This window comes from Cygnus olor, chromosome Z, assembly GCF_009769625.2.
Source record: "Cygnus olor isolate bCygOlo1 chromosome Z, bCygOlo1.pri.v2, whole genome shotgun sequence".
Classification (NCBI taxonomy): Eukaryota; Metazoa; Chordata; class Aves; order Anseriformes; family Anatidae; genus Cygnus; species Cygnus olor.
Window position 1 is genome coordinate 2,238,680 of NC_049198.1, and position 14,576 is coordinate 2,253,255.

General features: G+C 46.8%; 1 protein-coding gene across 2 annotated transcripts in view; it reads left to right on the plus strand.

The window, feature by feature from the left end:
• Positions 1 to 14,576, plus strand: part of MYO5B (myosin VB) — an 87,197-nt gene that overhangs the window by 14,390 nt on the left and 58,231 nt on the right. For both annotated transcript variants that reach the window (XM_040540759.1, XM_040540758.1), the window contains exons 2-10: positions 178 to 288; positions 2,971 to 3,142; positions 4,554 to 4,698; positions 8,399 to 8,555; positions 9,038 to 9,181; positions 10,006 to 10,087; positions 11,464 to 11,571; positions 12,031 to 12,140; positions 13,408 to 13,673. In XM_040540759.1, the coding sequence (XP_040396693.1) occupies positions 178 to 288; positions 2,971 to 3,142; positions 4,554 to 4,698; positions 8,399 to 8,555; positions 9,038 to 9,181; positions 10,006 to 10,087; positions 11,464 to 11,571; positions 12,031 to 12,140; positions 13,408 to 13,673 (1,295 nt within the window). The remainder of the gene's footprint in view (positions 1 to 177; positions 289 to 2,970; positions 3,143 to 4,553; positions 4,699 to 8,398; positions 8,556 to 9,037; positions 9,182 to 10,005; positions 10,088 to 11,463; positions 11,572 to 12,030; positions 12,141 to 13,407; positions 13,674 to 14,576) is intronic.

A 14,576-nucleotide genomic window follows, 5' to 3' on the forward strand; every position in this document is an offset into this window, starting at 1 on the left:
ATTAGGACTTTTATTTTCAGGCTGACACAATGTTTTAGCAGCTCTGACTTTACAATGAGTGGTGGATTGTGTCCACGGGGAATTAATTTATTTCTGACTTAATTTCTTGATGTTTCGAGCTTTTATTATTATTTTTTTCCCGTGTTTGAGCTTTTCTTTCTTTCTCCCCCTCTGCAGTACACCAGGGTTTGGATTCCTGACCCTGACGAAGTTTGGAAATCGGCTGAAATTATCAAGGATTACAAAGAGGGAGACAAAAGCCTCCAGCTGAAACTTGAAGATGAAACTGTAAGCTTTTGAACATTGTTATTCTTTTTGGTAATTTAAACCCTCAAATTAACGTGTGGAAAAAAAAGCCTGAGCCATCTCACATTTTTCAGAAAACATTTTTAAATGCCTCAGCTCTTGCAGCTTTCCCCTGCCTGCTCCCTCCCCGGGTGCTTGTGTTAGAGGAGGCTGCGAGAAAAGCCTTTGACCTCCCTCAACTCCTTTCATCCTCTGGCAAAGTTGTGATAGCAGAACAATTTTATTTTTATGTAGCAGCGGAGTGTTAGAAATATCAAACTGTGGGTTTTTGCTGCTGAGCAAATTGGAAGGAGCGTGGCTGGTAACATCTACTTGAGACTGGATACCAATGGAAAATCAATTAGGACATGATCCTATGTTAAAAAAATACTTTTTTTTCTGGGCTATATTTATTCTTTGTGCATTAAAAAAAAAAAAAAAGCAGGATGGAGGCTGGGGTAGAGTGGCTACTCTCTGTCCTCAGCCCAGAGCTCGTGGTCTGGGACATCCTATAACTATAGGGGCTGCAAGTGGAGTTAACCATGGGGATTTGGGTGTCTTTTGGGAAGGGAGCAGCCATGCCATGCACCTGCCACGAGGTGCATCCCACCTGCATGAAGAAAAATGTGTTTTTTTCGTGAAGAACTTCACCTAAACCAGCTTTCCTCACTGAGCAAGCAGGGTTCCCTTGATCACATAGCAGGTGATCTGCTCTGTAGCTAAAACATTTAAGAGAGGCCGCTTTCTCCAAATTGGAAGTGCTCCGAGGATGGTGAGTAATTCACGTCCCTTGCCAGCCTCCCGTTTCCACGCGGGGAATACTTTTTACTGAATGACTTAATGGGAAGATGGAGAGCAGGAATGAGGCACGCTTGATTAGGCTGTTCTTCAAAACAATTTTTCTTTCAGAGCAGCAAATGCGGGCCAGTTGCAGGATGTCAGAGTGCTGGGCTTGAAAAGGAAGGGATTTGTGTTGAAATGTGTGCCTGGCGTGCTTTGGCTTGTGGAGCTTTTCTTGCACCGGCTTTGTTGGGGTCAGTCCCTGCCGTGCTTGTTGTCCTCCCCATTTTCTCTTCCCTGGGGGAAATGCTGATGTTTTGCAGGGCTGCGTGACCTGTGCCAGCAGGAAGCACGCCGGTGGGTTGTCTGCAACCAAAAAGCAGCGTAAAAGCCCAGCATCCGCACGTGCCAGTTCAGCCCCTGTCCCCGTCAGCTCTTTTAGAGTTGAAGTTGAGTTTAGATTATTAAATTGAAGTCTTTCCTCCAAGTTATTTGTGCCTTTTACTGTAATACATAGGGGTTTTTTTGTTTTAAACCTTGTAACTGTCATTCAGTGTTGTGTTGTACCTTGAGTCAGAGCAGGTTTTTTTTGTTGGATCCCATCTGTTTCTGTCAAACACGACACAAAGGGATACAGAAGTTTTCTCCTTTAATAATTCTTGCAAAACCTTTTTAATGCTCTTCCTCACAAAGCCCTGCCTGGACCCACGTCATGTTGGGCTGAAGAGCATCACCAAAGGGGAACCGTGCAGGTGTGCATCAGATAAAAAAAAATCAGAGTATAAATAACTTCAGAGGAGTCAAAGCTGTTGAAAGCAAGCCTTTTGTTCCTGACAGCCAACATGCATTACCCAACGGGTTAATGCTTCCCTTTTGTCCTTGCACTTTAAGTGAATTTTCACGCGTTTTGTGGTTGCTGGCTGCATACAGCGTGCTCCTTCCCAACGATGAGCTAAGTTTTAAATATCACAGGGGATCCCTGGTGTGCTTGCCATTAAGATGTGAGGCTGAGTGCAAACTCTTGAAAATTGGCATCGGCTACGTGGGATTAGGGTATAAAACCAGCCTGAGACCTCCAAACACGTCGTATGAGCCTGTCCTCGTGCACATGGGTTGATCCTTGTGCAATTCATGTAGGCAGTGATCCAGTGGTGGCTTCCTTTTGCTTGCAAACTGGATTCCTCCCTTCGGCTGGGAGCTGAGCGTTGGGACCCCTTCCTGAGACACTTATTTATTTACTCCACTGCAAAGGGAGAAAAAAAAATACACTTTTTCTTTAGTTGGTGGCTCTGCTGCTCGTTTGGGGATGAGCCAGGAGCACTTGGCATATGGGCAGCCGTATGCTTCAATGTTATAACCTGGCTCTGCAGAAACTGAAGCAGCAGGGAATCTGCTTCTCCGTGTCCTTCTCTGCCTGAAGGGTGTAAGGATTTGAGTATTAAAGCAGCCTGAATTAAAGATGTGCTGAAAAGTCATTCTGCTGGGAAGAATGTGGTTTATTCTGAAATGGGGCTGTCCTTCAAAGAACATGAAGATGCTTAGATCAGCTGAAGCTGGGGTTTTCTGTAGGCTACCTCTTACTCCCCAGAGCTGGCCAAAGGCTTTTTGCCCCAAGGCTGGCCTGAAAACAACTCAGGTGTGCTCAGGTTGGAGTTTCTGGACCATCCCTGTCCCCTAGGACCATCTGTTGGCCATGGCCATCTCCAAGCTCTTTAGCAAGGGGGTTTCCTGTCTGGATCATCCAAGTCCCTGTAGTATTTAGCATCAAAAATATTTAATTACAGTTAAAGCAGAAGGTACAGGTATTGCATTGTATCAAGCTGGAGTTATTCTTGAATAAGTTACAAGATATTAAAGGAGCCGTTGGTTTTTGTGTTCTTACATTCCTCATGTGTGTCTCTTCAGCTCTACGAGTACCCCATTGACCTCCAAGGCAATGAGCTGCCTTTCCTCCGCAACCCGGATATCCTGGTGGGAGAGAATGACCTGACGGCCCTGAGCTACCTGCACGAGCCTGCAGTCCTCCACAACCTCAAAGTCAGGTTCCTCGAGTCCAACCACATCTACACGTACTGTGGTGAGTATCACGGTGGGGCCGTGTCCAGGTCTTGTAGGCTAAAGGCTCCTGTCCAAACTCTTCTTCCTCGGATCAGTTGGTCATATACTACGTGACCCCGTGCTGGGGTGAAGACTACTCTCTGAAAATTTATGTTTGAGTATGTCCAAGTGTCTAGACCATGTATTTATCTCCTGGAGAGCGTCAGGTCAGAGCACATCTAAGCAGAAACCTCTTACCACCACGAGCAAGAGGCTGTGCCATGAGTAAGGTCCAGGATTGTGAATTTAGGGTGGGTGGGAAGCACGTGTGTGGCCAACAAGTTTTGGGTTATATATATCTGGGGGCAGGGGACATAGTACATGATTCTTGGTGGAAAAGCCTTATCAGATGACTTTGAGGCCAACTTGGTGGTCTGTGGAGAAAAAGTAGGACCTAGCAAACCACGGGAGAACAGCAGCATGCCAGGAAGATGTCGTCCAACTCCGTGTCCACGGTGTGTTTTCCTCCCAAAAGAGAGTTTCCTGCTGTAACGGGTTTATAACGGGGACCAGATCTATGGGATTTGATGTCCCAGAAAATTGCACAATTTATCCAGTCACGAGAAGAATTACAGAACATAATTCTGTAATTACGCTACGGAAGAGCAGACAATAATGATGTTCGGTTAGCATTGTTGCCAAGCATTATTTTTTTTTTTTTTTAATTTTCTGCAAGAGAAGCTCCTTTCTGGAGACGTTTCCATCCAGCATTTGTGATGTCCAAAGAAAATGAGTGTTGATGGCAGAGGTTAGCAGTGTGCGGGTGGAAAAGACTGCGAAACAAACCTTGCTGCCCTGCCTTTTCTTGATGATTTTTGGGGTCATCGGACTCTTAAATTCAAAGCTCAAGGAGGCCAGCTGTGAACTTGGGTTTGTCATCCCCGGGGAGAGAGGCCTGCCAAAATCATTCAAGGCAGCAGTTACCTGTGGATGGATGGCAACAGATCGCAACCTTTATAATAAAAATAAAATTAGAAAAAAGCTGACTCAGCCAGTTTTCTGCAGTTAAGCGGGAGAATATTGAATATTGAACCCTCTTGCTGGCGCTTGAGATGATCTTGCTAGCAGAGTAAAACCCGAGGGGGTTTTACTCAGAAGTTAAGCCAGGGGAAAGTCCGCCTTTGCACAGCGGAGATTATTTTCTATTCATTTTTCTCACCAGTTTCATGTGCCTCCTCTGTAGCTATCCTGCAGCTTATTCCCTTGCTATCAAAGCACAGCACTTTGAAGGAGATGCTGAGATAAGAACTAGGAGTCTTTCCCATTCCTTTTTCATTTCTTTTCCCCAAGCTTTGTATTTAAAAAAAATCAATTCAGGCAAGCCCTGTAAAGCCTGAAGCCTTAACTCCAGGCTTGCTTTGTAACCTATCTGTGTATTTATCTCTTCTAAGGCATTGTCCTTGTGGCCATCAACCCCTACGAGCAGCTGCCGATCTACGAACAAGATGTCATCTACGCGTACAGCGGCCAGAACATGGGGGACATGGATCCCCACATCTTTGCGGTGGCGGAGGAAGCCTATAAGCAGATGGCCAGGTGAGTGCTGCTCAGTTGGATCAAATTGTCGGATCAAAAACGGGCAAATAGGGAATTAAATGTGGCAAATGCATGCTTTTGAGTTAGGAGGCACCTCTGGTGGGTACCTGGAGATATTTACGGGTCTGCAGAAGCAGCGTCTTCCCCAGATGAATGCAGTGTGTTTTACTTTATTCCCGTATTTATCGTGTTGCTGAGGACAGATGTGGGATTTTGCTCTTATCAGATAAGCCATGGTCTAAAAGAGGATATAAGAGGAAGCCAAAAGTTGTAGTGCCGGGGATCATTTTGCTGTAGCTGGACTCGCACAGTACATTTAGATTTCTTGTGATTTGGCTATGATTTTTTAAAAAATTATTCTGAATTACTGACTGTGCAGGATGCTTTGTATCCCCAGCTCTGCTTTAGGCAGCTGAGGTGCACATGAGCATGGTGGGACCTGGGCAGGACTGAGGCTTCTGAGTGTGTTAAATTGGTGTGAAACCATCACTCCTTTGGGTTGTCTTAATTTTCACATGATTACATTATGTCCACCAGCCGATGGGGCCAGAAACACAATTTTTGGAATAAAATAAGTGCAATGAGCTGATTTAACAGAGAAAAAGATCTCGGGTAATAAAGGACTTGCAGGAGCCTCTGAAGAAGTGTGTAGACTGGTGGCAGGAGAAGTGCCGGGCTCCTTATTTGCGTGTGCATGCATCAGCTGATGGGGTAAGGGATGCACAAACGTACCGTGATCTGATCCAGGTGTAAATCTGCTGAACTGGGACTGCAAAACATTGAATGTTCTCCTGCCAAAAGCCTGCCAGGGCTCGGCAGACCTTAGCTGAGCCTTGCGATGTCGGGGGGCAAACAATTGTGCGGGTAGTGCCTTGGTTAAGCAGGAATTTTCCTCTCTCCCAGCATTAGGATCTCTGAGCAGCACTGTTTACCGTTGCTGGAGAAGAAATAAAGTAAGAAATGCAAGAATGAAGGTGGGAATGAGCTCAGCTTTTACAGATCTGGGCCATGGATTAATAGCCTAGAATTTAGGAAACGGAGAAGCCAAGGGGGATGTACGCTGTTTGGGGTTAGAGATGGGACGGGGAGGAGAGGGTGAGGCTTTGGGAGAGTTATCCCACAAGCACAGCAGTGTTGTAGGACCGCAGGATTTGCAGAAAAAGCTGGATGCACGCTATCCAGGGAGGGTATAAGGAAGGAAACAGGAGAGACTGCAGGTAACGCTTCCTAGGGACTAAAGGAGAGATCCACTGGTCTCACTTGCCCTGCTGTGGCAGGGAACAGAGATGCCACACTACTGGGATGGCACTGGGTGAGCCTGGGCTGCAGAAAACACCAGGAAATCCTTCCTGGGGGGCTGCAGAACAAAGCATCCTCCCGAGACAGCTCTGCAGGGGCCAGCTGCTGGCTTGGGCTGCAGCCAGCGATGCTCCATGTCGCAATCCCAATGCAGAAAAAGAGCATCTGGGTGTCAGGTAGCTGATAAAAGTGGCCAGGTGAGTGTTTGGCAACTCTCTCGAGACTGCACGCTGAGGAACCCCTGACCTTGTTCGTTGTGGACGAAGAAGAGCTGTGTTCTTCACCCCAACACCTTTTGCAAAGCATAAATCCCAGGAGGAGGTCATCTTCCTTGTGTGCCCCCAGGAATTCACGGAAAGAATGGAGACAGGTCAGTGTTTTGCAGCAAATTCCTATGCATCAAGCTGGAGTAAGCAGGATTTTCCCTGCTGCGTTTCCAGCTGCCTGGGGAGGAGGTGCTGAAACGAGCCACGAGGGACTTCGGAGCCTGTGTTGGTATAGGTTGTCAGTGGAAGAAATTCTTTTTTCTTCCCCATCTGCAAAAAAAGCACTGTTTAAAAGGGTTATCTACCCCCCAAAAAATAAAAAAAATAAAAAATTGCTTAGGTAACCCATGCTATTTATTGAAGATACAGCATAAAAAAAGACCCAGGTGAATACATAGCATTTGAAAAAAACATCCTTATGTTGATGCTGGCTTTACCAGCTGCAGCATAAAATGAAATTAGAAATGAGAACGATCTGGGTCTTTGGGGGCTGTTTATCTTAAAAATGTGCAGCTTCTGCTCCTTTGTTTGAAGGCAGGGTCGACAATCTCAGTTTATTTCATTGCTGTTATTTGGGGGAGTGCAATGCAATTGTATTAATTCCTTACATTTTTATATACTGCTACCAATGCAATGTAACACCGACACGTGCTTTTAGTCCCCACTTTGGGACTTTAAGGGTGTTCTTGTTACGGTCGGGCTCAATTTGAACTACAGTGCTTAAAACATTTTTAATCTTCCTGCTGCTTTATGGCCACTAATCCTTAGAGCATCCAGCAAGAAGGAGGTTAAACATCACTTCCACGGCGGAGATGCGGCGAGTCATTGACTCATGCCGCGACGCGGAGAATTAGTGTCGGGCAGGGATTAGAGCTGGAGTGACCCCTGATAATTGCTCCCGGGGTCTGGCTCTGCCCTCATTTGCTTCAGATATTCTTTTTTTTCCCCTCTTTAAGGTTTTTCGTGTGAGTGGCTTTGCTCTCACTGCTGAGATCGAGATGAAGTTGTTCAGCAGTTTGCTTAAAGCTCTAGCGATGGCTTCCGAAAGAGAAAATGAAAACAACAATGAAAGAGTTCTTATATGACTTAGGTCTGGAGAATACTCAGGGTATATTTGTTTTCAGATACTCCAGCTTTCCAGAACTATTTCCAAAGGCTTAAGTTCTTGGCTGCACCCACGTGCACCAAGATATCCTCCATCTCTTCTTGCCAGTCAAAGGGCAGTCAGGAGCTGCTGGTGGTGGAAACCATCGCTGTCCTGGGGCTCAAACCCTTGTACAACGCCCCGGCCGTGGTTTTTATCACCAGGTTTGGTGACTTTTGGGGAATGATGGTGTTTTGAGAAAGGCAAGCCAGAGGGAGGAAGGAACCACTCAGCTGAATGAGCTCCCCAGGTGGAAATGATCTTTTCCTCCCTCAACCAGTTGCACTCTTGTATCTGAAAAGGCATGGAAAAATGTCAAAATTGGTAACGAAAGGTCTTAATTATGAATTCTAGATTAAAAAAAAAGCCCAGGTTACACAATGTTACCTGGTGGCAGTGCTGATTGGATATTAAATAATGCATAATTCTGCTCTTTTGAGCTTTATTGGCTTAATTCAACTGAAGAGACACCCTGCCTGGTGTGGTTTTCATCTTCTGGCTTAAAGGAAAAAGTCTGGGGCTAAGTTCCCCGAAATGTGGGAACTTGGGCAGCATCTGTCCTGCTGAGATGTAAGGGTAAGAAGCAATAATTATCAAGTGACTTCTAGGCAAGAAGTTCAGCACTGGAAGAGTCCAGACTTCACTGTTTATTTAATTGCACGGGGGATCAAACGACTTTTGCTATTTCCTAATTTTAGGGCGCAGCAGCGCTTCGTGCAGGGTTTCATCTCCTGGTGTCTCTGCAAACGCTTGGTGATGTTCTGGAGATGTTCAGGGTGCCCTTTACGCTTCAGCAGAGAGGCATCACAATTTTCTGTTATTTACCATTATTCTGGTAGAGTGCAGAATAAATTCAGGATTCACAATGGAGGTGGTAACAAGGCAAGGGAGATGGAGACACAAGAAGATGGAGGATGATGGCGTGATGCGAATATGTTATCAACAAGAGGACAGGTTGATTTATGAAAGTTTTTCTTGTCTGCTGTCACAGGGATGAGAAGAACCAGTCCATCATCGTGAGCGGAGAGTCGGGTGCTGGAAAGACAGTCTCTGCCAAATATGCCATGCGCTTCTTTGCGACCGTCGGTGGCTCTGCCAGCGAGACCAATATCGAAGCCAAAGTCCTCGCGTCGAGCCCGATTATGGAGGTAAAAGCTGAAATTTCCCTCTGTCCTGCTCGCAGCGATCCCCGTTTCTCTCCTGATGTCCCTAAAACGGCGAGAGCTGTGCAGAGAGGCCGTGGGAGCTGTGCTTTTGTCTGGCGTTGGGTTTTGCGGGGGAGGAGCCCAGCCTGTGGCTGCAGAGCATCTCCAGAGGGCTTGGATAAAGCTGGTGGTGAAGGAGGGTGTGGGTGTCCTGTAAGGCAAAATAGAAGCGCTGTGGCTCTTTGGATGTTGGTGATGGAATCACTGAAAACGTGGTATTGCCAGAATTTTTATGGAATTAAAACACACAGTGACAGAAAGGAGCATTTGTACAGCAAGCGAGGTCTTCCCCTAAGCCACACCGCTCCTTCATCAGCTCCCGCTGCTCTTCCTTCTGCTGCTGGCAGGGGGATTTCCTCGAATCCTCCCATGACTGTTTATGTAAAGCTGATTACAAATTTAATGTTTAATTTCGTTTCACGAAGGCAATTGGAAATGCAAAAACAACAAGGAACGACAACAGCAGTCGCTTTGGGAAGTACATTCAGATCGGCTTTGATAAAAGATACCACATCATTGGTGCCAACATGAGGACGTATCTGTTGGAAAAATCAAGAGTTGTGTTCCAGGTGAGGAGACCTTTCTTTCGGGGGCTGTACTCAGGGAATTCAATAGTCTGGGTCTTTTCTTTGCATTAAACAAGTCACCTTGCTGAAGGAACATTTGATTGCATGTTGGTTTTGGAGTCTAAATTAAACTGTGAGGTATCAGCAAAATGTCCCAAGACTATTCTTTTTTTTTTGCTTAACTTTTCCTGAAATAATCAGTGTTTCATACAATCAGTATTTCATACCATTCCTTCTTTCAAATGCGTAAGTTATTTGAGCTCCACAGTTGTGCAGATAGCCCCATTTGTCAATGCAAGCAATCCCAGAAGCCAGTCTTTTATTTTCTTTCTCTTTTCCTCCAATCTTTCATCTCCACACCTTCCCAGAGGCCGCTATACGGATTCGTTACATAGGATTAATGCAAGACATCACTCCCAGGTTTGCATTACTGCAGGCAGATATAGCATATAATGCTCATAAACATGTCAGTCAGCGGATAATGCCCCACTCCTTTGTCCTGAAGGTTGGGAAAAAAAATGATGCAGGCCAGTCTCTCTCCTGGCAGAGCAGTTAACGTTGGAAAATAAATCTATAGATTGGTAACAAATGTGCTCCATGTCACATAAACGGACCAAAATGTAGATATGCAAATTGCCACGTATTAATTAGACCATGCAGACTAGGCAGGGCATGGAAATGTGCCCATTTCTGAAGATCACTGGACGCCCTGAAGCACATTGTAGCCTTCCTAGTGGGTCAGGCTCAGCCTTTTACAGTTTTTCTAGATGGTGGGAGAGCTGCTGCAACCTCTTCTCCCCCCATTAACTCGGTGTTTTCCTCCGCAGGCGGAGGACGAGCGCAACTACCACATCTTCTATCAGCTTTGTGCCTCGGCGAGCCTCCCAGAATTCAAAGACCTTGGTCTCAGTGAGTATTTCCACCTCCCCGTGCTGTCCGAGGGCAACAGGAAAGCACGGTGGGGTTAGAGATGCCTGTCGCTGCGGGAGAAGGGGAGAAGCCTGCCTGTAGCCTCTAGAAACTGCACACAAGGCTGCTGTGGAAGATGCTTGCTGATGCAGGGAGATCATGTGTTAATGTTGTACGAAACTTTTGTAAAGATCTGTGTTTTAAATGAAGCCTGAGTGTGGGTTGATCCGGCCAGTTTCTTGGCAGGAGCACTTGTGTCCTTTGAGTCTATTCACCTTCCAGGTCTGCTGTTAATGGTTAACCCCTGGGATGCATCCCAAGTTGTTGTGCTTTTTTTCTTCGTTTTTGTCCCGTTTCCCCCTGTGATTTCACAACCACAAGCTGCCAGCGGAAATCCAAGTCTTTTTCAATGTGGCTCTTTAAAAGCCCAGTCTGCGTTTGCCGTGACTGTGACACCGAAGGCTGAGAGCTCCCTGGTGCATCACCCAGGGCGTCTTGATGCTGCTGTGCAGCTTTCAACTTCAGTTCTCAAGGGAGAATGCGAAATGGCAACAGCTGGCACCGCAGGAGGCGGTGGGTGCGGGGCTGCTGTCCCACGGGGCACTTCTCTGGACGAGAAGCCTTTTTGCATCATTTCTACTCAAAATTTGATGATGTCGGTGTGTGTAGTCTCCAGCTGTGCTTTTCCCCGCTGCTTGTGCGTTTGCTTAAAATGCAAAAAAGAAACGATTCTCTGCAAAAACGTGAAGCTCTGTCTTCGGTGTTTTCTCCCCTTTTTACTAAACTGAGCAAGATGTTTGTTCTCCCATATCAAAAGTAGGAGCTGTTGCTTCTCCTTGGAATCTCACACACACAAAGAACTGTTGTTGCCCTGTTTTATATTGCAAAATGCTGGAAAAGAGTCTCTAAACTTTCTTGAGCCCAGCAAAGCGATCCAGTAAGCTGGTTCTTCAGGTAGGGCAATGCACGAGATGTGCCGAAAAGTTGAATTTTAAACTGGCAAGTAAATATGTGACTTAACACGTGGGAGCTGGCATGCATCACAGCGCCCTTTCTAAGCCTGGTGTTGCCCTGAAATAACTTCGCAGAGCACGGATGCTTGGATGGGGTCACGAATGCTGACTCTGCTGGCGTCTCTCCATGCCCTTTGCCCCCTGTGTTCGAGGCATTATGCTGAGAAGGTGCTAAAATACTTGAAGCTGTCACGAGTAGGTAAAAATATTTAAGAATATATTAAAAAAAATCAGAAGTAGGAGATAAAGGTAGGCAGCACCTAAGTCAGATGAAAGCTTTGATCCAGCAGGCTGGGGATGAGGCGAAGCGGCTGTGGTGGGCGAGTGCTGCTCGCTGAGGCTTTTTTGTTTCTTCTTTTCTAGCCTGTGCTGAAGACTTTTTCTACACTTCTCAGGGAGGTGGCACGTCTATCGACGGTGTGGACGATGCTGATGACTTTGAGAAAACCAGGCACGCCTTCACCCTGCTCGGTAAGGGGCTGCTGGGCTCGGAGGCTTCCCGGCAGCAGTCTCAGTATTTTGCCTGAAAAAAATCCATCTCCTCCATCTTTCTTTTGATCTACTCCTAAAGGTGTTGCCAAGCTCGTGGATTTGGGGTCTTGTCTCTGGCCCAGCCTGGCTCACCTCCAGTTAATTAATGCCAAGCAGCATCCTTGGCTTTGTGCACGTTCACAACAGTGGTCAAATTGCTTTGATACAACCATTTCTGTAAAGACATAACAGCACGTGAGGGGCTCCTCTGGCATCTGAGCTGTTGTTTCGGAGCCATGGGGTGAGGATGAGTTTGTTGGGATACTTCTGATAAGTCCCGAAAGTCACAAAATCAGCAGCCCAGGCAGGGAATCGAGCACCACGAGCGCTTCAAAATGAACTGAAAATTGCAGTTTGTGTTGTTTTGTCATGAAAACCAGCTGTTGATTGCTCCCCTAGGAGTGAAGGAGTCTCACCAGATGGCCATTTTTAGGATAATCGCTGCCATTCTGCACCTAGGAAATTTGGAAATTCAGTCGGAGCGGGACGGCGATGCCTGTAGCGTGTTGGTAGGTCACCAGTGGGAGTGGGGAGCTTTGTGTGCTCATCCATCGGCCCGTGCTGGGTGTGCTGTGCTTCGAGCAGTGCCCTTTTGTCTCCAGTCCTTTTCTTCCTGGCATTATTTCCTGGCTGATCCATTTTTCTTGGGAAACGGTGCCTCATTTCTCTTCTTTAGCCTTCCCTTAAGCAAGATGATGCAAAGGTTGTTTGCCTCTGTATGTCCCAACTCAGCTTTTCTGCTTTCTTAAAAGTCTTGGTTCATGCCCTACTTGGGGGGCAAAATCAATTTCCTACAACCACTTTGCTACTGGCGAAGGCGCCGGGATCCGGGACTCAAAGGAGGGTGGCACAAGCTGCTAAGTATTGCAATTAATTAGCAAGAATAAATAAGTTTAAAGATGCCTTAGCGGGGATTTTTCCCTTTCTGTGTGTTTGTTCAGGGTTAAAAATAAATAAATAAATAGATTATATGGAGAGCACTGTCCTATCAATTATCATTGCAACCCAGACTGGGTCATTCGTTCCTAATTAAAGTATTTAAACGGGCTCTGCACACGTTTTAGCGTTACCCTTGAGATAATGCGGTGTGCAATTAGTGGGATGCTGGGGGTAATTTGCTTGATATTTAGTCGTATGGATATGTAAAACTGGCCTGCTCCAACGACGTCGAGTTCTGTAATGGAGTTCATGGTGTTTAATTGCCTTCAGATGGAACTGTGTGGTATTAAATGAACCCCGTTATGACTTTGAATCCGTGGTCCAAAATATGTTGCAGCAAAAAAGCACCCCGGAGGTCTTTTAAAATGCATTTTTCTCCCCGTTCTCAAACCCATTCTCTCTTCTGTACAAACAAGCATCTAACAGGAAATAATTGCCTTCCTTTTGATATATATTATTACGCCGAGTTAAAGGGAAATTGATTTCTCCTTGTCCAAAAGAAAGTGCCGCCTTAGCATAATAAAGCCTCCCCACTGCCGTTGTTTATTGGGGGAAAAAAATAGAACGCACTAGGGAAAATTGTTTGCTTTTCATTTCATCGATCATGTAAAACGGTGCCTTCTGGTAATGCCTATTTTACAAGTTTGTTATTCAAAATTGAGTTAGTTTGTAAGAGGTGTTATGTGCCTAAGGTCTAACTGGGGGCTTGCTGAAGGATGGTTTTTGGGGTTGGGAGGCGCGTGTGGGTTGCACGGTGAGAAGAGGGTGCCCTCTCCTCTCCAAATCTCGGGTTGGAAGAGTCAGCACCCACTCATCTTGCCTTCTGCTTGCCCGTAGAGCGAAGACGAGCACTTGAACCACTTCTGCGGCTTGCTGGGTGTGGAGCAGGGCCAGATGCAGCACTGGCTTTGCCACCGCAAGCTCGTCACCACCGCCGAGACCTACGTGAAGAGCATGTCCGTGCAGCAGGTGGTCAACGCCAGGAACGCGCTGGCCAAGCACATCTACGCCCAGCTCTTTGGCTGGATCGTGCAGCACATCAACAAGGCCCTGCACACCACTGTCAAGCAGCACTCCTTCATCGGCGTGCTCGACATCTACGGGTAGGCGTGCTTTCCGCTTCCGAGGCCCCAAAATTAGCACCCCCTGACACGTTTTGCCCTTCTGGCAGAGCATCCTTGACCTTGGCTTGCAGCAGGGGATGGGAATCATAGAAAGGGGTGGAAAAAAACGCGGTCGTGGAGTGCAGTTGGCAGTTTCACCCGATCCTGCTTTAGATTGTGCAACCCTGACCCCGAAACTGGGCGTGCAGACCTGCCAGAGCACTGGCTTTCAGGATTTATCTCCTGCACCATTCGATGCTGTTCAAGCTTAAAGATGAGCTGGGCTGAAGGTGCAGACATGGGGACGAAGGCAGGCTCCTGTGCTGGGCTCTGCCTGGGGTTGCTGTGGAGAGACGGGGACTTTCCAGTTGTGGGGTGCACAAGGAAAGAGGCCTCCTGGGTTTATTCCCTCTTCCCCTTCAACCTTGTCCCTTTGGGGAGCAAGGAAAAGGGAGCAGTGGGGCAGTAGTGACCCACTGTGCTCCCTTAATATACTGAGATGCTTGATTACTCTTAAGTTTGGAGGTGGGGTGGGATGGACGAGCTGTAGCCACTCCAGGAACTGGTCCCTGACCCATTGCTGTGCTTTCTCAACCCCACATCACCTAATTGCAGACTCCTTGTACGGTCTGTCAAATCCAGGTAAACCTGAAATTCTGAATGAAATCCTGCCTAAGGGGTTCTGGGCCAGCTACAGAAGGCTTCTGTGGCTGTAATACCAGTTGAGTTACTGGAATTCCTCTGTATGAAACATCACGTGGGGTTCCTATGGTTGCTGGCTTTTGGGATGGGGATTTTAAGGTCCCGTTGGACAGCCTGACAGAAGTCAGTGCTGGAGCATCGGCATGGCCCATCTCCATCAGCATCTGCTGCCACACGGCCAGGTTTATGGGAATATTGTAC